Below are 24,225 nucleotides of genomic sequence, written 5' to 3' on the forward strand. Positions count from 1 at the left end.
TATTAACATGACCCCACTTCAGAGTTCATTCAAAACTTCTCGAGCTATTGTGTTTACAGACAGATGATGCAGCAAACTACCAAAAAACTAAACTAAACAACAACAACAAAAAGAAACCCACGACCTCCTCCTCGGAGGCAATAAGGATGCCTAAGGATAAATAAATGTAAGTTGTTGTTCTGGCACCAGCAGTGTGGTTCACCTGTTGTTAGCCGGGCAAATAGCATCAATGATCCTCAGAGGTCAATAGCAGTGGAAGAAGACTGAATACCAGACAGAGCATGCTGCTCTAAGAAAAGAGTGAACCCCGTGAAACCTGCAGACCCCGTGGGTCGCTGTTTGTAAAGTGAAACATGCTGACATTAACGGCAACATTTTTCCACATTTAGCTCAAAAACTTACAAAAACATGTTTTTAACATTTAACATTTAATATTTAGATTTAACATTTAAAATTGTGTTTTAAAATATGAAAAGTTGCAAATATTTTACTGAATGTTGTAAAAAATGACTCGGAAAAAACATGTTTTTGTAAGGTTTTGAGCTAAATATGGAAAAATGTTGCCCTTAATTTCAGCATGTTTCACTTAACAAACGGCGCCCCATAGACACCCCCCACTCCCCACAAACACCTTTATTCCAGGAATAATAGCGCTATAATAATTAATTTAGAGTATTTTGTTTTCAGATTTGAAACTATTTGCGCATTTAATGTCTTTTAATTGGCATTATTCTCCAGAAAGCCTTATGGATTAATTTTGGATTTCCTCAGTTAGGGTTTAAGCTCTACAGATTAGCGTCAAGGCAACACTAATCCCTGTCTGATACCGGACTGAGGGAGAGTTAAGTGAAAGGTGCGCGGACTGTGCTTTTAATCGAATGAACTCCACTGTAAACAATACTTGATGCAGAGGAACAACTGGACTAACTTGGCAGAGGGCGACGACGGAGGAGGCCGTGTCTCTCACCGCCTCGGTGGTCTGATGGCGCAGGAGGCAGGGTGCAGTCTGCCGGCGGGGGCCCGGACTCCAAAGGCTATTTTGAAAAGCGAGCCCCTGTACGCACACACACACACGCACACGCAGCTGCTCGAAACCATGACAGAAGATGACGGACACAGTTGTCGCGGAGGGACAAGTCAAGTTTAGAGATGGAAAAAAGGTTAATTCCACATATTTGCGTCTCATTTTTCACTTTAAATGTGCTCCCATGCCTCTAGGCCGACTACAGAAATTTCCTTTGTGATTTACTTCTTTCCAAACTTCTTCACAGTGGAAGACTCGGTGGGTCGTTCTTCGGAAGCCCTCTCCGGTCGCAGGTTCGTGTCTTTTTTGGCTTCACTTTTTATTATTCCTACCCAGATTTTAACATTTCCACGGTGACACTACGATCTGTCGATTGATTCGTGTAACGATGCACTAATCTCTTTGACTTTCCTCCACTTAAACTGATACCAACTTGCCAGTTGGTCTCTTGGCTGTGCGCCACTGAGCGCGTAACGCAACATATCCGCGTAAACACGTGCGGATATTGTGCAATGCATCAGGTCAATGGATCGAGTGAAGTTATTTTCTGTAATTGATCAGAAAAAAATTGAGTCTGGATATTAAATCCTGGAGGGGGACTTTTGGTGCCAGTTCGAATTAGGGTTAATAATTTGAAAACCTCCCGGTCAAAATCATAAACTGTCACAGTGCACTGTCTTCTCTGTAACTTACCATGACTGGGGGGATTTCTTGAAATCTAAACGGAGATTAATTTGAGATGCTGTGGAGACATAGATCCTCTGAGCATACAAAAACATATGGCCCAGTGCGCTGCTGCTCTGTCCCTGGAAGAAAAAAAATGGCAAGAGTGGTGGGAATAATGGGCAACTCTGCTCTGTACCCTGTGACTGTGCTTGTGTGTGTCAAAGCCTGTGTGAGCTTGTGGCTCGCTTTCATTATAAGCTGGATCAATTCATTGTTTTAGGGTTTGTTATGACAGCTGTGCCATAGTAGACAGCAGGCATGCAGCAGGGATTACAATAAGTGACACTTGTATTATTTTGCTATTAAACACGAAATGTACTTTTGACTCTGTCGGTCTGTAATGTTTTTCTCCGCACGTGGTCAGACTGCCTGTCCTTGCTGGTGTATAAGGAGAAGAAGAAAGGGAAGGAGAAGGGCAGCGGCCACAAGGAGCGGCTGAATGTAACACTGGAGGTAAGTTAAGCAGCAGAGCAAAGCCTGGCTGTCTCTGATCTCAAGTGCAGGTGCTCTGTACTGGTAGCAGCTCTTTAGTAGGTCTCCTTCACATAAATACGCCTTTCTAAGCTACAGCTTTTAGGAGACTGCTGTCTCTTCTATGTACTATAATGTAAATTGGGTATTTTCAGAAAGTGCCCCTATTCATATTTAGTTCCCTTTTAACTATTTGAACAGCTTACTCCAAAACCCACTTTCCCCTTATCTATCCATGTGGCATGTACTATAATGTAAATGCCACATGGATAGATAAGGGTAAAGTGGGTTTTGGAGTAAGCTGTTCAAATAGTTAAAAGGGAACTAAATATGAATAGGGGCACTTTCTGAAAATACCCAATAGGGATGACTCATACTTATTTATCCTCTAATCCTCTCTCTCTCTCTCTCTCTCTCTCTCTCTCTCTCTCTCTCTCTCTCTCTCTCTCTCTCTCTCTCTCTCTCTCTCTCTCTCTCTCTCTCTCTCTCTCTCTATATATATATATATATATATATATATATATATATATATATATATATATATATATATATATATTATATATTAAAAAAATAAAAACAACTTCAAAGTGCACATCATCAGTATCTGAATGAGCTCTTTTGTAGAAACAATGTGATCTCATCAGTAAACTGACCCCAAATGAACCGGAGGTTTACACACGCTCTTGTAAAATAAACAAGCTCTGTTTTCTCTGAATGGAGATCTCACTCTTTGATATTACGAATCTTTTTGAGCTTTGGTGTCATGTCACCAAAAAGCTAGAAAAGTATTACACCTGATGTCAGAATTTCTTTTATCTGACCCGAGTTACTCCAGACTAGATCTGTTCCATCGCCATTCAATTTCTAAGGAGCATATCAATAGTAAAATGCAAACTCTACCTTTGGTTTACTCTGCTTCTTCAGGGGATCTGTGGCGTGGAGCCAGGGCTCGGATACGATGGCGTGTCCTACACCCTCTCCATCCTTTGCTTGGCGCACATGCTGGTCCTTGGGTTCAACAACCGGGACACCCTGCTGGCCTGGGATGCCCGCATCCGCTACAGCTTGGGAGAAGGTCAGTGGTTTGGCCTCATGTAGGTGTAGCATTCTCTAAGTAGAATAGTAGCTCTAGTAGTTGTAGTTATTGTCTTGTGACTGCTCATAAGAGTATTTTCCTTGATCTCTGTTGATCTGACCAGGAGCTTACTTTTTAATAAAAAATGTGTGGAGAGGCAGAAATTTCAGCAGATTCTACAGACTTAATTGACTTATTGTCATTATTCACTGTTCAAATACAACTTTTTAAAAAATTTAGAGCATTGTATTCTTACTTATCTACTGAATTTCTCACACTGCAAACAGTAAACCTTGAAAGTGATCCTCTGTGTGTAAACTTGTGTAAATACATCCCAATTTCCTTGTTATAAGGGATATTGAAAAGTAAAGCAATGATAGAAATATATCACCGGTGCAGTTTAAAAGGAAAACAAAAACTATTCCAGCCGAACATTTCAAACAACCACAAATACGAGTGTTTAATCTATTATTTATCTATTATTTAAAACTCTCAGTTATATCTTTGTAGTCGGCCTAAATCGTCCCGCTGAGAACTTTCAGAAACACTCTGCTCCTGTCCAATGTTTCTCCTTAACTAGTCTTATTAACCATCACCAATATTGATAACTCATTGAAATAGCTCGTGTCTACTTTTGAACAGCCATGCTGTGAGATGAACTGATATTTCTTTTGAGCAGCACCAGCTGGTCCTATCACTGCTTATATTTCTAAACATTTCTCTGAACACACAATTCATCCTCCTCCTCCTAAAATATCACCTTCAGGATATTTACAAATGTCCATCTTGTTCCTTAATGTTATTATCCGCAAGCATTCTGATCCTCCACCACTACGTAGAAGTCACACAGTGTTATCTACCTTTGAAATCCACAAATGGCCGGGTTCTTGATTTGCCTTTGAGGTTGTAATGTCACAGAGCTTTTTTTTTTTTGCCAGTCTAAGTATTAAGATTAAATCTTAGAAATATTTTGGGTTAACATCACTCAATAAAACTGAGCACTTTTGTTTTATGTTTCACCTCAATTTACACTGCTGTTTAAGCTGCCAATTTTTAAAAATTATTATCTTTATTATTTTGCTTTTACCTGTAAATCCCCTTCTGTTTCACATTATTTCGTCATTGGAGTATTTCGCTCCTCTCAGAGCCTCAAAGCCTGCTCGTTGCTCTAGCTCTTCGCTCAGGGCGACAAAGTGAGCTTGATCTATTACGTCTTTACATAATGTTTCTTTGAAAGTGTTTTTATCGATTTTTAGATGATTTATTTCGTGCTTACTCACCTACACTGTGAAGGATAATTCCTATCATTTACTTGGCTCTTTCACTCCCATGCTTGTACTCTGTATGTGGCGCTGTGCAGTACATGGCTTTGAGAGGGAGAGACAGTCCTTGGCACCGCACTGGGGCCATCTGCACAAACTGGGCAATGACAAATTGCAGCCTGCCAGGCTTAAAAAACTGCTCAATCATTATTGCCACAGTCATCAGTTACGTGGTGCATATGTGTTTATGCACGTGTGTGTTTTTATGCTCCGCCTCAAGTGTTACGTGATGGATGTGCTGCACGATCAGTGGCACTTTAGTTGTCTGCAGCCTAAGTGATTCGAAGCCATCATGATTGCATGGCCATGAAACGCTCTTTTCAAACGTCTGTCTTTCTTCTCCCTGCCAGTCCACAGGTTTAGCGTCAACGTTGAGCCAGGTACTAAACTGGAAAGCGGTCCTGCATCACTCCACCTGTGCAACAACTTGCTGGTCCTCACCAGAGGCCTCCCTCCCGTCGTCGTTGGCCACTGGAAGTTGTCGGCGTTACGTCGCTACGGTGCTGTGCCAAATGGCTTCGTGTTCGAGGGAGGGACTCGGTGTGGATACTGTAAGTATCTGCTGGACTGAGAAGCTTTAATTTATTTAGCCCTACAGCCTGCACCCAGAAATGAAACACTCTATTACCAAGTGAAAAATCATCACTCACAGTGCCCTACTACATCACGTCCTTTGATGTTATTATTTGTTATGTTTTAGTGGATGATGTCAGATCAGAGATTACAAAACTTCAATGTGATGTCAGTCCCTCAGAATCAAAGACCTTTATATGTTCCGTTAGGTGAAATCTGACATTGTCGACACATAGACATGAAAGGGCTTGTACGTTGACAAAACAGGCCCACATTTATAAAGTGTTCTGGAGCTTTTGATCATGTTACTTGACCTTCCTCAGCAGATGAAACTTCCCCTTTTGTCATGAAATTACAGATGTTTTTCTTATTTTCTCTTGACGTATTAGCCCAAGCTGAAAAGTTCAAGCTCCAAAAGAACTACTAAATGAATTGACAGTCCATTTAATAAGTTTTTTAAAATTTTTAAATATATAAAAAAAAGGTGTGAGCTCGAATGACCACAGAGAAAACTGTGCCTGGTTAATCACAGATTGTGCTCGTCCTCTAGAGACAACCCGAGTATATTCACGGAAATTCAAGGTCTCACTCACTCAAGTGGAAATTGCACACTGAAGGACGCAACAGAAGAAAGGCACCGCCCGTGAGAATGCATTCAGCCACCAAAGACAGATGTTCATCTTAACAATACTTGAAGCTCAACTTTAAAATCTAACCAACCGTTCTTTAGTTAATTCTTTGGTCCAGAAACAGTTGATAGAGTGCACAATCACAGCAGCAGTTCCACTTTTAAAAAGGTCTTTACTTAGGTTAATATAACCTCCTTTAAAGTTTGCTTCAGTGCTCACGGGTTAATAGAGCTGTCACACTAACGCTAACACTCCTTTGCAAAAACGTGATTTATTATAAGCGTTTATAGCGTAACTATATCCACTTTCTATGTATGAACCCTCCGCACTGCCCACCTGCCCACCAAATAATGGCATGTATGTGTGTGTTTGTGTTGTTGCCAGGGTTTAGATATCCTCTGAATGTCCGGCTCATGTGGGCATGAATGTAAAGAATGACTGGCAGCTTTATGTTTTTAGGTGGGATGTGTGTGTGTGTGTGAATTAGAGAGGGAGGGGGCAGATACATGGACAAAGGTGATAATGGAACCTGTTTGAAGTTTTCAAGTTGCTGTCACCCAGGTATCTGGAAATACAAGATTTAATTTTTCATTTAGTTAGAACTCTTTGTCCTTGTATGCTGCTTTGCGATTGTCTGTGTTTTTGAGTGTGTGTGTGTACGAAAATAACCACAAGGTCTGGTTTCAGTGTTCTGATGAGCAACATCTATAAATACCAGTCACTCCCCTGTAGTGGACACTCAGCCAGTCACAAATTCCCTGGTGGCTTCATGTCCAATCATAGTTTTCCCCTTCATCTGATCTGCATATTACCCAGCAGTCACAGGGGCAGTAGGAAGAGACTCTCTTGGCATAGCACGAAAGAAGCAGAAAGATGTGAGAGTCGAGTAGGCAACTGACATTCCTTGCATGAGTGCAAGGTAAAGCGGAGTGTTAGTTTACATTTTCACATGTTTATTTGTAGTTGGTAAGTACATGTGACACGTCCACACCGAGCAGTAGTTTTGTGGAGTGCAGGCTTTCAACATTTCGCATCTAACTCTACCAGACACCTCGCCAGAGCTAATCTATAGAGGCTGTAATGAAAACTGACATTTTTTTGCAGAATGAACATCATATTTTTGGGCCATGACTCGTTCTCTGTAGATCCTCTTGTAAATGCTCTCATGAAACTGGGAACAATGCTTTCTAAATAAGCCAGAAGAGCCACACTTTAACGTCAGCGAAGGAAGAGTGGTACAGTGGTTAGCATTCTCATATCATACCAAGATATCATACATGCTGCTCATTCCTGTGCAATATCCCATCTGCCCTCCCGTCATATTTCTTTTCAAGATTTTCTTATTTAATCACTAGTGTACATATATTTATATTTATAGATACATATATATTTAGTCATCTTTTCTCTTTTACCATGTCTCTCTAATATTTTGCTCCTTACTATTTTTCTATTTTTTTTATTATTTTATTATATTTTATTATATTTTCTCCTACTATATCATGCTGCTGAGTGACTGCTGCTCGTCAAACACATTTCATTGCAATGTTGACCCTGTGCTAACTTGCATATGACAAATAAAACTGAAAACTGAAACTGAAAACTGAAGGTCGTGGGTCTGAATCCAGAATCCAGCTGGGCTTCTCATGTTCTCCCCGTGTCTATGTGGGTTCTCTCCGGGTACTCTAGCTTACTCCCATAGAAAAAGCTTTTTAATCACACTATAGCATCAATTCAATTAAACTTCTGAGCTATCAGTCTGGTTAGATTTAGTAACAGGAGGAGTTTTAATAAGTTTCAGGTGCTGTGGTGTTAATGAAATTAACAGCAAGGGGACTAGAGGGACAACAACCCCCGAAACAGGAATGGATTTACAGGTGAAGGCCACTGACATTTTTTGGCTAGTGTCAGTGTCACTGCTGGTAGCATGAGGCGACACCTACAGATGTTGCACAGGCAATCCAGCTCCTCCAGGATGGCACATCAATACGTGCTACTGCCAGAAGGTTTGTCTCCCAACACTGTCTCAAGAGCATGGAGATTTCAGGAGAGAGGCTGGAGATCTGTCAGAATACTAAAAAAGACCTTCAGTGGCCCTCTGGTGTGAATGTCTCTGACAAAACCATCCAGGACCAAACTTTATCTACTGGAACTGGCAGGTCTACCACTGGGACCCTGTGCTTTTCACATATTAGGTTCTCCCTGTGAACACGTGACAGGCCTGAAAAGGTCTGGAGAAGCCATGGAGAATGTTATGCTGCTTATAACATTTTGTTATTATTACAGGCCTATTACAGGCTAGAGAATGGCACACTGACTGCCAGGTATCAGGATGAGGTCCTTGGACTTACTGACAGAGCATACAGTGCTGCATCATGATCCACAACAGTGCCCGGCCTCTTGTGTCAAGAGTGCAACTTTTCCTGGATGTTGATGAATACCATTAGTCCCTGGCCCACACCTGCCTGAACTAAATCCATTTGAACACCTCTGGGAAATTATGTTTTCATTGTTGCCAGGCATGCATACAAAAATGTGGGGGGCATACAAACCAGGCAAAATGGCCTAGCCTGCTGAATCTTTTTTTCACTTTGAATTCAGCACTCTGCAGGCCGACAAATTTAATATCTATCAAATGACGTGGTATTTTTTCGTTCCTAACACATCACCCAGTCCATATCAATATAAATATCCAGCATGATTTTTTTCCCAGTTGAGATCTAAAGTGTTTTCAAACTGTTCCCTGAATTTTGCTCAATTTATGTGTTTTCTGCTGCAAATATTGTGCGATTCCTTTACCACTCTCTGCTTGGGGCTACTTGGTAATAAAATATGAGTGTATTTAGCTCTGCTCGAGTTATCAGTCTCATTAAATCTGTTCAGTAAGCAGAGGAAATTATACTGTTTATCACTCGGCTTTTAATCATGGACAATCTTATGATCTCTATTCATCATTGGAGAAATCACAGCGCTCTTTCACAGACCACCAATTTTGTGTGGTCCTCTTTGTAAATTTCAAAGGTTCCCAGAAGATTATTATAACATCATCAGTGCAAAGATGTGCAAATGCATTGGAATAATTATGCTAAATGAGACTAACAGTTCTGTGGCCCTATTTTGCTATAAAAAGCTGAGAACTGCTCGTGCTCTTGTCAAGCCCTGCAGTACTTTCTGCTGCATCTGCATTTTCAAAGTCGGCTTCAGAATTAAAGTCATGCACTGTAGTAATGATGACAAGCCTTTTTAGTGTCATGGGCACTAATCATGCACACTCCCCCGATAGCCAACAGACCAGGCGGTCCTTTGGGATAGCAGTAATCAGTAATCAGGTCTTCACGGTTGCCCGTTGGGTGTGTGCCTTGGGTTGTAGAGTCACATGCATGCACTTTGTAGCAGTGTAAAGTGATATCAGAGCCCCTTCTATTAGATGTGATAATGAGGCCACTGTGTTCTGTAACCGATGATGTTTGGAAGAGAGCCTGCATCTTAGCTGGATGGATATTTCCTGGCTTATCAGGGCCGCACGTGTTCACGCCGACCTGGTTACACAGAAACTCACACACATCCACACACGTGTCTTTAGGGCACACATGCAGAGACGTAAATGACGCTCCGCAGAGTTTGGGTCGCCGTCAAGTCCTGTGATCCAGATAAAAGCAATTTTAAACTCACATGCTATGTCAGCAATCTTTCAGTGCCTCTGCCTTTCCACAGTATCATCCTTTAGTTTACTCCCTGTTCTCTTGATCAAAGGGCATTTTAAAAGTAAATCTAACTTTAGCAACTCTCTCGTCTTTTGATAAAGTGTCAAGTGATCCACAGAGGTTAAAAGGTCTCTTGCTGTCTCCATTTGTCATTAGAAATGATTTTTTTTCTCTTGAAGTGAAACAGTCAAAGCCATCGTCATCCTTCAGTAGACTGGGTGTTGGATCAAAACCAAAAGTCTTTTTAAAATAGTTTTTAGTTAGTTTAGATGAACACAAATCTCCTGCACACAGGAATGGGTTTTTTTTGTTTTCAGTGAAAAACGGCGCCGCAAAAACAAGCAAATAAAAACCTGTTTCTTTGAAGATGAATTGTCATACAGCAGAGTTTTGTAAATTTGTGAGAAATAAATGAGAAGTGTGCACAAAAAGGTCTCATCGCTGCAACAACCCCAGAGATAATTGCAGAAAAAAAGAGTTTATTTCAACCTAACATACACCAGTTACTCTTACTGCTACGATGTGTCTTCTTTGTTTAAAGGGGGGCTAATATTATGCTAATTTCCACCTCCGTATATTTTTTTTGTATGATTCATCGGTCTAATAGCTCTCACTCTCTCTCACACACACACACACTCTTTTTTTTTTTTTAGCAAAGTGCTTGCTTTCATAGTTCTTGTGGTGGAAAACTGACTGAAGCAGTGTGTCGCTGTCACGCTGTTCCACTGACTCAGGGAAAATGCAACACATAATTCAGCTAATGTATTTCCATTACATTTAATGTTCAGTGGTTATATAAACGAGAAACTCTTTTCAATTATTCAGTCTGAGGAGCCACACGGTCATCTGAAAGCATATTGTACCAGCGCTCCTTATTTATTAAAGGAGGGCTTCATGGGCACAATTTCTTTGTGACATTTGGGTTTTTCCTTTAAGAAAATTACTACTATTGAAAATACATTTAAAAGACTGAGTGGCATTATTTAGGACTGAATCATGCCAATAGATTGTGTGAACAATTTTCTGTTTGGGATTCTGAGCTGCTTTTATATTAACAGCAAACTCAGTTTCATACGTTTGTTTTCTTTCTTAGCCAAAACCCTGAGTAATGCCTTGATTTATGGCTGTTTCCCCCCCCCTAAATGTTTGTAGCGTGAAGTTTTGATGCTTCATTATTATTATTATTTTTACTTATTTTTCCCTTCCTTTTGTTTTCACTGACATCCACCTCTGTGTGGGTTTTATCGGAGAGTGGGAGCTTGAATTGATAGACATTTTATGTAACCTTTAAAAAATAGCTTTGCCTTCACAGCAGGCGTCTGAACCACAGTGAATATTATTTGGCCTTGTTTAAAAATGTTTCACTCAATATTTCAGCAATTTACTACAGCAGTCTTCTCGCTCCTGCTGTCTGTTATATTATTTATTAAACTGCTTTTTATGGTATACACATTATCTCCTCTTCGCTTGTCCAGGGGCTGGTGTTTTCTTCTTGTCCTGTTCAGAAGGAGAGCAGATCAGTTTCCTATTCGACTGCATCGTCAGGGGCATCAACCCCAGCAGGGCACCACATGGCCTGCAACCTGACCTGCCAGGTAAAAACACTTAGAAACTGCAAACAGAACACAAGTGAAATTTGTCAGGAATATGTTTACAAAAGTGTGCAAGTTAAAAAATGTAGGTAAAAGATGGACAGGCCTTGGTGATAAGACTGTGGACAGCTGTTGTGGTGGTGATGTGTTTTACTTTAGTCCTTAATAGTCCCACATTTTTAGAGGATCAGAAATAATCAGTCTGTTTGTGTAATTGTGTAATTTTATATATGAGCCCGAAAGCGATGCCAGTATAAGCTGGCATAGCTAGGAAGCTATTATTTCCATGTTTAGAAGAACAACTTCACAACTTCACAAGTCAAGGACACTTGACTCGGTTTGTGACTTCCATGAAAAGATTTACCGCCTGTTTCCTGCACATGTTTAACATTTGTGTCAGGCGCCACAGTAACAGAAACACCACATGCTTTATGCCCCCAAGAGTCATGCTGTAAATTAAGGGTGTCATTCCTTTGTGTGTGACTTGTGCTTTACTGTAATATATTTCTAATTCCACAGTAATTTTTGCTTCAGGAACTGCATAGAGAGTTTGAATAAACATTACCTGAGCATCAACGTGTAATTTTTTACAGTTTGTAGTGAAATGAACATTGACACAGCATTGCACATTAGCTAGCATTGTTACACTTTTTCTGCAATCAAACTTAAAATAGTATCTGTCTTTTTTCACCCGGACCCATTTTTCCCCAGTCATCCATCATACTGGAAGTCTCTGAAGAATTATTTATATCTCACATGTCAGTAAGCACAGCGCTGTACTGAAGTTTTATACCGCTGAGGACAAATATCAGTCCTAAGACTTGTTCTTCTTTAACAGCAAGGGCTTTGCCGGCTTACTAGGACAGGTTTTTATCTGCATTAACATTTGCATACTGAATCTATGCTTTTCCTCATAATCTCTGCCCGTTGTTGTTTCATTTCTTTGTGTATTCCCTCTTTAGATTAGCTGAATTATGTGAAATCATAGCCAGGAATAACAAATATTCTTGAACTCATGCATAAGACAAACAAACAAAACAGAAGAGCCAGTGATAAAAACATTGCTCCATAGCCCCAGTACTGTTTAGTACCTTTAAATATAGTGTTTAGGTAGGTCTATACTTTCTGAACAGTGACAAAAGTTGGAAACTATGTATAAGAATGACTCATGAAAATGTCTGTGTAGGTTCTCAGTCATCAAGGTCACAGCAGTACAAAAAAGAGCTTGGAAAGAAAGAGACTGGACTTCTCTAAGTTTCTTTTTCCTTTCCAAGCTCCTTATACTCATGAAAATTATAAACGCAGTACTGTTCAGCTAAAGCTGCAAATTCTGCACTTTAAGCCTACACTCATTATATAACTTTATGCGCTACATATTTTATTTTTAGCTTACTATAAATCTATATTTAAAGATAAACATTGCAAGTGCAAATACTGGTATTGGAGTAAAACATGTGTACAGACAAACTAGGAATAGATCAAACAAAATCAGGGCAAATAGCTGTGTGAATGCGTTAAATATCTGGGTCAACCAGTTTGACAGAAATGGGGGGAAAAATGAATTCCAGGTTGAAAATAAACCAAAGTTCCCTGTAACGTTTATTCCAGCATTAACCAGCCTGCGTCATCAGCTATGAGGCCCACTGTAACCCCACTGTGACATTCAGTGCTGAGAACTGGCTATAATTAGTCAAGTAGCTACGTTAGCAAATGTTAGCTGACACCTCAGATAGTGTAGTGAAGAAACTTGGCATCTACATATTAGCATTAGCTGCTGGAGTCCAGGGAGTAGAGTTCCAGGTGTTAGGTTGTTGACACCTATACAAGCACCCACTGACCCACTGCAATGTGCGGACACTGGCGCGCACACACACTGGTGCGCACGCACAAACAGGAGCCATGCTGCCCCTCTAACACTCACTCGTCTCTGCAGTATGTATATATAGCAGGAATTAGGAGTGTAATTAGCAAGGTTTTACACAAAATTAGTGTTCTAACAGATTGTCGAGGCGCCTATAGCGTCCTCGGGAGATGTTAAATTTACAAGCTGTTGAAAGAATTAGATGGACACACACACACATGCACACACACTCATATTTTAAAGGGCAGCCTGATAAATGCAGCAGATGTCTCACAACTTTAGTTTTGATTTTACACATTTTGTATTAAGATCACAGCAGCATCTGAAATACACTCTAACACAATGAAACAGTTTATTATTGTGCTTTAAAAAAAGTTAAATGTCAATGGCCTTTTTATTCTGCAATGTAACTTCATGTGAAACTAAAAGCACACCCCACCATTCAGTAGATCCACCTTTCGTAGTAGTATAATTTTCATGAACTTGTTAAATCATCTCATTGTTGTGGGCAAATTTTGGCCATGTCTTCTTTACAGTGTCGGTAGATTGAGGTTTGTAGGTGTGTCCTACCTTTCCGCCCTGTTTCTGCTCCCATCCCGATTTTTAGATTTGTTGCTGTCATCGAATTAAAAGCAAAAACAAAAACAACGAGCTAATATTTTTCATTAAACAGTAAAATGTCTCAGATTTCTGTGTTGTAAAGTATGGCTTAATGAGATTTGCAACTAACTGTTCATTCAATTATTTATTGACGTAGCAGATCCCAGTGCCGATCCAGCTTCAGCAGAGGAACGAATCAACCTCGAGGCATCAGTGCTGGAGAAAAGACTGAGCATGTTGTCTCAGTGCAGCTTAGCAAGCAGCACAGGTATGTTATTTTGTAAAGTTCACCTCAGCTTACACAGCCAACACATAACTCTTTTCATAATGTTTCATAAGGATAAAATGCATCGTCTGAGGACCTTCAGATGTTTCTGTGAACTATGAATCTCTTTCACGTCGTTGCTCCGCGTATATTTGGACCGCTGACCTGACGACACAGTCGTTTAATCACTGCTCTATATTCATGCTGGTATTTCGGGATTTTCATCGTAATTATGTGTGTACATATGTAAATGTCAGTATAGTCAGAGCAGATGATTCATGCCTGCTGAGGGTTTGTGAAATAAATATTTCCTTTTCCTGCCCGTACTGATTAACAGCACCTGTTAATGACCTGTACTGTAATTAATGTGCAGATGATTGAACACTGACTTCAAAGAGTTGTAATAATTTGCCCACAGCACCAAGTTAAAGGTGTGATTTATATATTATTGATTAAACATCACTATCTGCGGCGTTTGGTGCTTACAAACTGATTTATTTCAGTGTGTCTCACTTATTACTCATTACAGTCAATTACCTTTCTCTCCCTCTTCAGCCTCCTCTTACAGCTGCAGTACGTCTGTTGCTGGAGACGACCACAGCAGTATTTCCAGCTCTTCCTCCAGTCAATCAGATGTGAGCTATGGAAGCAGACTTCCAGTGTGGGCGGAGCCATTAGGCAGACTGCACCTCTCCAGTGAGACAGCTTCAAGCTCTTCCACGCTGAAAGCACTGGCCAGTTCAGATGACCGGCTTTATTCTGCTGTTTTGGGAGGCTCCAGGAGCCATCCCTCCTCCACCCACATCCATCCTCGCCGTCTCCATGACAGCGGGCGGCAGAGTTCACTAGACAGTGGGATTGGGATAGCGACAGGCAGCCACTCTTCTTACTCAGGGAGCTATTCCTCATGTACGGGGAGTCTGGACATGGCCAGCGGGGGAGTAGGGGAGGAATTTGGCTCTGTGGCCAGCCTTCCTCCTGCTCCTTCTTTTCCTTCCTCACCTCCTTCTGCACCAACCCCAACTCCTCCTTCTTCTCCTTTTCAACCCATGCTTATCCCAGAGGGCAACACAGCCTCCTGTTCCTGCTCCTGCTCCTCCAGATCTGCATCTCGTACATCTCGAAGGCATAGTGAAGAATACCGGATTCCCAGTCTGCTTAGACTGTGGTATGATACCCCCAGGAGTCTGTTACGAGCTCAACCTCAAAAGAAGCCATCGTCCCACGGAGCCCAGTCTGAGCCCAGCAAAGACAATAAGAGCAGTGGAGATGGAGGTGATGGTCAGGGACAAGGAGGAGTGATGGCTCAGCGTCAGGCCATGATGCAGCGCTCACACTCCTGGGGTAGCGAGAGGGCGCCCTCTGTGGACAGTGAGGGGAGGTCTACACCCAGACCCTTGTTGGTCCCTGGAGGCTTGTTTAATGCAGAAAAGCAGGTACAGGGAGGGTCACAGTGTTTCACTCCCTCATTCTCTTCTCTCTGCTGTTTGCATAAAGAAACAAAACAAATCATAAAATACTAATAATTACTAATCATTAAGTTAATCACTCTTGCTATACTTTGCCCCCACTAATGCAAATCTCCATAACGCACTATGGCGTATTTCTATTCTTATGCTATTAAAAGAGATCTTATGTAACTCTCCCCTTCGCAAATAGGCAAGAACGTGCTCCCAAGTAGAGTTTGGAAGTTATGGGAATAGGAAAGAGAGCAAGATGACTACAAGTGATATTCCTGAAAATCTGGGACCTGTTGTCACAAAATATTTAGCTCTACTAGAGTTGAGGTACCTCAGTGAAATTAGTATAAAATAAATCATTCCCTGTCTAATAAAAGAAAGCCTTCTGTGTTCAAACCCCTATTTGTGTGAAAGTACTGAAACATTATTATAAATTTGCATTTAAAGAAGTATAGTCAATCATTTTGCAGAATAAGACCCTGAGTTACTAAATACAACACAAAAATATCACTCGCCAGGTTGCTTCCTGCTTTCAAAGAGACATTTTAATGTCATCATGTCTGGAAAACATATAAACAATTTCATCATGTAGTTTGTTTTTTTTTTTTAAATTTCAGCTTCATTTGTATTTTTATTTGTCTTTCAACGGTAAAAGAATCCTCGGAAAATTTCCTGGATCAACATCAAGTAAAGGTGAATCAAATCTGTCTGTAACTTAAAAAACAGACAAATCAACCACCTTAGTGCAGCGAATGAGCCTGAATCACATCCCTCAAAGGTTCAAAAACACTGGTTTTATTAATAAAATCTATAATGTTCTATTTTATGCTCTTTAATTAAAATAAAAATAAACCCCAGCTGTTAATGCTGTGATATATGCAACATCTGCAGAAAAAGGTTAAACTATTGTATTTACATCCACCTATCATTAATTCTATGTAAACCGAATACTCCAACGATCTATTTAGTATTTTTTCTCTTTAATGTCAGAAATTCTGTTGCTAGTAGTAGTACTATAGGAATAGTAGACATTAAGAGGAAAAATATTTAAGAGCTTGGGTTAAAACAGAAACTTGCAGTGGAAGTAAGTTGTAAGTGGAACACCAACACCTGCCAAAATATGCCCTTAAACAGTAATTTGGTGACGTTTTTAGTGGGTTTTCTTTTTAAATTAATAGCACCAGAGATCTCAACTTAAGTCTATTTTAATAAATCTATGGTCTATTTTCCTAAAGCACTTTCCCTCTGTTTGCCCTCTGTTTCACAGTATTACATAACTCTGCAGTTTGCAACTGATGCAGCAGCCCTTCAAGCAGCAATTATCTGGCCTTTTCACATAGACACCACTACTTGCTTTGGAACTAATGACTAACTTGGGTGGCTGCTTTTGTAATTGTGATTTACAGTACAGTCAATGCTTTAATGGATCATTAGGAAGCTGAAAAAACGGTGGAGGGGAGAAAAAAATCTGCCAGAGGAGCAGAAAAGTAGGAGGAATGAATTTCTCTATAAAATATTCTGTTTTGTGATTCAAGCTGAGGCGCTCTAGCATTGCAAACCCTTATCGATGGCTTTAGGGACAAAACTTTTTTCCTTTCATTTGTTTTAAAATGTTATTTCTTTTTCACTTCATTCTGTTCTACAGTTCGGTGCTTTTCTGCACTCGCAGCATGCTTCCTGTGTCTCCTCCATATGGGCAGTTTAGGGTCCAAATGATTTTAGATGCCTTCGGCCTGAAAACCACAGGGTGAGGAACCATGGTGAGAAGACTTAGACACAGGCAGAAGTATGTGTGAACCAAAGCCAGGTTCTTCTCACTGTGAGGTGACAGTTCCACCCGCTGAGCCACTCAATCGCCCGTATAGCAAAACAAAATCAGTGTGGGTGTCTGTCGCACACCTGTCTCGAGCTGGCGTTGTTTTTGATTTTCATACTTTTGCCTGAAACCTCAAATGCTCTCAGAAGAGACTTTCCCACATTGTGTGTAATTAATTTTTTTGATGGGTTGTGAAAAGCGCTTCCCCCTTGTAACAGGCAAATTATCATCAGAACAGGAGAGGAAACAGCATGTCTTGTGATTTCTGACAGGTTGTGTAGGAGTGTGTGTGTGTTCATTATACAGCGTGCATGCTGCAGAGAGTGAGAGGGAGCAAAGGGGACTGAAAAAGTTAATAAGTAGTGATGAAACTGGCTGAAATCCTCAGAGAGGAGAATCCCGCTGTGTGAAACACAAATGAGTTTTCCTTATTTTCATTCCTCAAGAGTTGGTGGTTCAGTGTAGCAGAAACTCAGCGTCCTTCATGTTTGGTAATGGTTAGAATGGTTTAGACGATTACATTACACAAGAGCAGTGGCGGTCAGCAGAGAATCCGATTACTTTTTTCAAGTAACGAGTAAAGTAAGGGATTACTATTGCAAAAACGGTAATTAGATTACCGTTACTTTCCCGTAGGAACGCTGCGTTACTGCGTTACTAAAACCGTGATTTTTTTGCGAGAATGTCTCATGACAGTGACGTAAGCGAGTGCGACGTTCCTGACAACAGCTGTGTGCAGATCAACAATGGATCATATATCGAGTGCGGGAGAGAGTATGAGCGTGCAGCGTTTAAAGCCTGGAAGTACTGACCTTACTTTGAGTTTGACTCCATAAAAAGTGACAAAAACATTAGTGTCCGCTGTGCGTGGGAAGAAAACTTCTTTTTACAGCGAAAAAAACCCGTAAACTTCCAAACAAGCACCGAGTGCGCTACGACGTAATGGGAAATTCACAGAGAAACTCGCGGATTCTTCCACTGACCGCTGCGGCACACCTGCACCAGGGTAAACCTCCGCCTGCTTTACAGGTGAAAATAGAGCAACAGGAGCGCTAGTCTTTGACTTTATTTATTTTCTGCTGTGTTTTACTTGCATCTATTTGAAAGAGTGAGTGTAAACACACAAAAAAATGGAATGTGCAGAAAATAGGTTTAAATGTTAAACAAATTTCTTCCAGTCAGAGAATGTTGCGTATAATTAAGTTTTTGCTTGATACATAAAGTTAAAAGATTAAAACTAATAAAACAAGTTTTAAAAAGAGACTTTTCCATTTGATTACATTTTGTATGATGGATTAAGTAGAAAAAGTAGAATTGGGCTGAAAGATCTATCACTTTATCACCTATTCAGGTTGTAAATCGTGTTTTTAAAAAGTAACTAAGTAACTAAGTAATTAATTACTTTTGAAAATAAGTAATCAGTAAAGTTACGGGATTACTTTTGGGGGGAAGTAATCAGTAATTAGTTACTGATTACTTTTATCAAGTAACTTGACCAACACTGGCAGTCAGTGAGGAACACAAGCCTACACGCAGGTAAGATTGCATCTGCCCATTTCGGCTTGGTCTTAAAAGGGCCTTAAACATTGAAACGTCGCATTTCAAAGTGAATGAACTGAGAGGATGCATAAAAAGACAGTAGCAGAGTTGTGCATGTGGACCATGCTAAGCTACTCTTGCAGAGTCCAAGAATCAGTGTGTGGAGCTGATTATGAGCATACTAGGCCCCTTTAAGGCCACTAATAAGCATAATTGCATGGTACTTTAATACTCTGAATGGAATTACAAAACTCAGCTTCGAATGTTTGTCTTTAAAGCTGAGCTGTAAATTAAGACTATCTATCTATTCTAATTCTATTCTATTCTAAGATGTTGGTTACAATACCTGAATTCACGTGTACCATCATGTCTGTTGAGACAGACTGTATGATGGATAATATCTGTGAAACTCCAGCCTGCTGTGTTACTAGCTGCTGAGGAGAGGAGTAAATGGTAAAGTGAGACATGCTGTCAGAGCTTTCTCATGTCTGAGCCAGCTATCCTTTAGTCTGCCTCTAAAGATGTCAGATCTAACCTCTCAGCTCTGCAGCTTTTCCCCCTCTTCACCTGTTCTCTGTTCCCCCTTTTCCTAAGTCTTTCTCCAAACCAGTTTATTTTCAAGCCTCTTTGGCTATAGCTGTTTTGCCTCCCTCCTCTGCATCCCCTTTCTCCGTACCTTAAAATCATGCCTTTTTCCTGAATTTTGCAGTAAAAGCAATAAACCGAGCCTTGACAGTATGTCTTCTTATCTCCCACCCAGTGCAGTCATGGTTTAGACAACTACATTACACAAGAGCAGTGGCGGTCAGTGAGGAACACAAGCTGCACGCAGGTAAGATTGCATCTGCCCATTTTGGCTTGTGCAGGGCAGGAGCCATAAAATTACTTTTGTAAGATTAAAGCAGGTCTTCAGCTGCAAGAAGAATACTCTGCCCTTTGGAATTAGAAGGGTTTCTGCACTGATTATCTCTAATGATTGCATCTTCAGTCACAATGTTAGAAAAAACAAACAAACAAAACCCAAATATGTATAAAAGCCAGGGAAAGTAGAGCTATTACCATCAGCTGTGATAAAATAAAGAGGTTCACCTCACACAGATGTTGCTCCCAACACAAGCGTATTGTTTTTTTGTTTTGTTTTGATGCTATAAAATTAGATTTACTATAGAAAATTCAAATTCTGCTTGGAAACACACACTGTACGTAATAAATATTGTTAGTGGAAATGGCAGACATTTGGTCTTCTGTTCATGTATTTACACAAGCATCCTGCAGTGACGGTTTTGACCTTTCCAAAAAGCAAAGTGGTCATTAAAATTCAAATAAACTAATAACACTCAGACAGTTGTATTTTAAGGTCTTTAGAGACTTGCACAGTGATCAGACGGGTATTTGCACCATTTATCTGGTCTCATAAATATGTCTTGGATGTCTAACCTGAATGACTCTATCCACGTCATGCCACAGCATCGATTGGGTTAAGGTCACAATTCCTTGACTTAGTGATTCACAAGCATTCATTTTCTTCTTTTTCAACCTTTCATAGTTACAGTAATTGGTTTAATTGTTAAGTGAATTACTGGCCTGAGGTACCAAAGCAGTCCCAAACAATATATACGTTGTAATCTACAGATGTGAGGGCTATAGGTCTGTAGTCCATGAGTCTGTCTATATCAGTCTTTTTGGGCATAGAGATGATAGCGGAGGCCTTCAGACAGGTGGGACCGGTGGCATGAGGCAGGGAGAGTTTGAATAACCTGATGAGGATCCCTGCCAGTTGGTCCGCACAGGCTTTAACTACAGTCCCTGGGATGCCGTCAGGTCTTCCGGGATTCACCCCAGTCTCCTCCTGACCTCATGTTCCTGGAGGTACAGGGGGGATGTGCTGGGTGAAGGATAGGTGGGGAGCAGGGTGAGTCGTGGAGGGGTGGTCTCAAACCAAGCAAAAAAGGTGTTGAGCTCCTCTGCACGTTTGAGGCTGCTGTTAGATGTTTCTACTCTTGATAGGATTGGCTGTCCACGATTACACGTAGAGCACGATGCTCAGTACTAAAGAACTCAAAGGTAAAAGCTCAAAGCGTCCGCAGCAATCTCTTCACGTTAAAGTCTCTGTGTTTGTGTCCACTATAAGAAAAAGGAAAAGTGTTAAAGGAAGGTCACTACAAACGAAATTACATTTCAGTCTGATTCAACACTGCAAAACACTGACTGCTGAATGTCTTTTGAAATAAGTTGATTTGAAAGAAAAAGGCAAAACACACCAAAATCCTAACTGTAAAGCATGGTGGCAGGGGCATCATGGCTTCGGCTGCTTTGCCACCTCAGGGGCTGGTCACACTGGGATTATGGAGGAAATTTAACAGAAAAGTGTCAAAGCTGTAGTTTATGACCTGAAGTGTGGGCAGCTAAGGTGATCAACAAGAAAACAACCCAAAGCAAAGAAATAAACCAAAAGGAAGGAACTGTTATCAAATGGTCAAGCACTGACAGGTACTGACCTTCATTTTAATGAGATGTTCGGACATGACCCGAAGAGTGTTTTTAAATCAAGACATGCCAGAAATCTTTGTCCTGTTTAACCTGCTCATCATCATACAGGAAACAGCTGATACAGGCTGCTGCAGCTAAAAGAGGCTTAACGAGTCACCAAGTTAAGAGTTGACTTCTTCCAGCCTGGGCTGTAAATAATCACTACTTGTCTGAAATGAAGACAAAAATACAACCACTTGTTGGTTATTAGTCAGACTGAAAAACTTAAAACATCAAGTTTTCATTAATATCTCTATATCTACACGGCGTTTATGCTCGAAAAGGAGTAGAATGAAGTTTTAACTTTAAACCCCCTTTTTTCAAATTCCATTATTTACTAATCAATATTCAGAATATATATTTTTGTCTTCTGATTGCACCCACTCATAGGAAACAAAGCGAAGTTTAAAGTAGATGTGTTTTTTATTTAATAATTTTTTTTATTTTTAACGGGGTTTTTTTGTATTTTAAAGTCTTTATTTTTACGTTGGTGCATATGGCCAAAGTTTCAAATTATGAACTCAGTACAACTTATCCCAATGAACCAAAGCAGATACCCTTAGGCAAGGTTATGGATGTGGATTCAGAGAGTTGCAGGTTCCGAATTCTGCTTGCAGTGTGTCTAAAAGATGTGTGCATAGTATGTGGATTGTAGTGTAGTGTCCCTGCAGATAAGTCTGTGGGGGTCACAAAAAGTTGGCAGGCAAACGAATTCTACTCTACGCTGAGGCTGAGGCTAGTCTACCTTTTAATATTGACGTCTCAGACGAACAACAGTGGCTTTGAGCACAGTAGCCCCACCTGCTGTTCACACCTTCTATTTGCAAGCACCAGCCAAGCTTAAAGACAGGCTTTAAAGAGTGGTCTTAAAAGGGTCTTTCAAAGTGAATGAACTGAGAGGATGCATAAAAAGACAGTAGCAGAGTTGTGCATGTGGACCATGCTAAGCTACTCTTGCAGAGTCCAAGAATCAGTGTATGGAGCTGATTATGAGCATACTTGTCACGGGAGTGGAACGGACTCAGGCGCAGACGGAGGTAGCACGGTTCAACGACACTTTATTAATCACACTGGTGCGCTATATACATGTGAAGGGGTGGGGGAAAACACCAGGGTCCCGGGGATCAACAGGCTGGGGAGACACACTTCTTCACACTCGCTCTGCTCCTCGTCCAAACATTCTCCACACAAGCAGCTCACTCTCAGTCACGGGGTCCAGGGGTCACAGAAGGGCTAATCCAGGTAACCTATTTACACAGACGAGGGTAAGTCGAAGGCAAACACGGGAACAGTAGAATTGCAAGAAGCCAGGCAATACTAACGAGAGTTACTCAATATTCCAGCGACGAATAGCTCAGAGCCCCAGCCTTAAGAGCCAGAGAACTGCAATCGCTTGAGATCAGCTGCAGGTGCGTGGCCAAGGGCAGGAGCCCAATCAGAGCTCCGCCCAGGCAGACAGGTAGGAGAGAGAGAGCGAGAGAAAAAACAACAACACTTGTGGCCACACTGGGCTGGCCGGGGAGGCACAGGGACCATGACAATACTAGGCCCCTTTAAGGCCATTAATAAGCATAATTGCACGGTATTTTAATACTCTGAATGGAATTACAAAACCCAGCTTCGAATGTTTGTCTTTAAAACTGAGCTGTAAATTAAGACGTTTTTGACAAACTTCAAAAGCACTTTAAGGGAAATTTTTTAAATCATTGTTTGTGTCCCCTATGTTTTAGACTGACAGCTCTCCACTGATGCACCTGACACCTTCTGCAGATTCACAAGGTGTGTTTGTTAATGAAACTGTGTCCTAGAAGCACTGCAAGATTCTTCCTCCATACATTTTTGTATGGAGGAAATTATGAGAATTTTAATGAGAAATTATGTTTCAGTACATTTATTCAAAGGGAAAATTATCAGTTACTTTCACTTAAAAAGTGAGAGTTTAGCAAATATGATTCACCGCTGAGACTGAACTACCCAACTGAAAAGGCTGTTAAAAATGACCTTCACCTAAAATGGTGAAATAAATACATGCTGTCTATGGATCAGTAATAATAATTACATAATTTAACTACATCTGCTGGAAATATTAATAGATGTTTAGCTGATTAAAGTTAAATAAGAACTTAAGGGACTGTTTTTTTACATCATTACTTAATGTATACTGCATACTGAATCAGTGTCCTAATCCTCGTGTCCTAAAAATGTGTTTCCAGACTCTCCTCTCTGTATCAGGGAGGAACAGCACGACAGCAGTGACATCAGTTCTAAGCTTGCAAATCTGAAGAAACTGTTGCCATCTCTGCTCTTGCATGCCCCTCCACCACCTCCTGTCCCACCGAGCATGCACAGACCAACATCAGCTTGTGGTAAGAAAATTTGCAATAAATCAAAACATCAAAACATCTCATGTTTTCCTGGTGTAACAGTTTTGTTGTTGCTATACTGACTTCTAACTCTAAAATGAATTGAACACTTTTTGTCCTGCAAACAACAGATTTAATTCCCCTGCTTTTGCTTTTCTCCTTCAGGCATGTTCAGGTTTTCCCACGAGGCTCCTCCGCCTGCATCCCTGGACTGCGGGCCTTGTAGTAACAGCAGTACTAATTATGTCAACATCCCCGTTAGCCCTCTGCTGTATAAAACTAGAGAGCTACTCTACACAGAGCTGGAGCTGCAGAAACCCAGCTCGGCTCCGGCCTCCAGTCCGGGCAGTGCTGAGAGAGGTAATGCAGTGCAGCTCTGCAGACTCAGTAAGAACATTGCACCTCAAACAGTTTTAGATAACTATTTATCTTCTCCTGCTGCTGCTTTCTTTTTTGGTTTTATATATGCCAAGTGAATAGCTTCAAATCCCATTTTGAGTGCAATATCTCCACTGTTATAATGCATGGCATGTTTGAGACGTTGTTAGAATATAGAACAGCAAGCAAAGCTGGGGCAAACAGCTATGAAACAGATGGTTGATTTGTTGATTATTCTCTGCCTATCATAACAATATGATAGGTATGATGGGGGTCACTGCACCTAGTGCTCTGATTACCA

At 40.7% G+C, this 24,225-nt stretch overlaps 1 protein-coding gene across 5 annotated transcripts in view; it reads left to right on the top strand.

The window, feature by feature from the left end:
- The first annotated feature begins 962 nt into the window (after positions 1–962).
- Positions 963–24,225, top strand: part of dok7b (docking protein 7b) — a 27,100-nt gene continuing 3,837 nt past the window's right edge. The window contains exons 1-12 of one of the 5 annotated variants that reach the window (XM_087842089.1): positions 963–1,160; positions 1,272–1,317; positions 2,115–2,203; positions 3,146–3,296; positions 4,969–5,169; positions 10,997–11,116; positions 13,732–13,842; positions 14,395–15,275; positions 19,415–19,486; positions 22,914–22,962; positions 23,397–23,549; positions 23,712–23,933. In XM_087842089.1, the coding sequence (XP_087698215.1) occupies positions 1,107–1,160; positions 1,272–1,317; positions 2,115–2,203; positions 3,146–3,296; positions 4,969–5,169; positions 10,997–11,116; positions 13,732–13,842; positions 14,395–15,275; positions 19,415–19,486; positions 22,914–22,962; positions 23,397–23,549; positions 23,712–23,933 (2,149 nt within the window). In that variant the 5' untranslated portion in view covers positions 963–1,106. The remainder of the gene's footprint in view (positions 1,161–1,271; positions 1,318–2,114; positions 2,204–3,145; positions 3,297–4,968; positions 5,170–10,996; positions 11,117–13,731; positions 13,843–14,394; positions 15,276–19,414; positions 19,487–22,913; positions 22,963–23,396; positions 23,550–23,711; positions 23,934–24,225) is intronic. The other 4 variants (XM_087842091.1, XM_087842090.1, XM_087842092.1 and 1 more) reach the window with 4 other exon arrangements.

Source organism: Neolamprologus brichardi, chromosome 6 (genome assembly GCF_056152115.1).
Source record: "Neolamprologus brichardi isolate AB-2024 chromosome 6, ASM5615211v1, whole genome shotgun sequence".
NCBI classification, from domain to species: Eukaryota; Metazoa; Chordata; class Actinopteri; order Cichliformes; family Cichlidae; genus Neolamprologus; species Neolamprologus brichardi.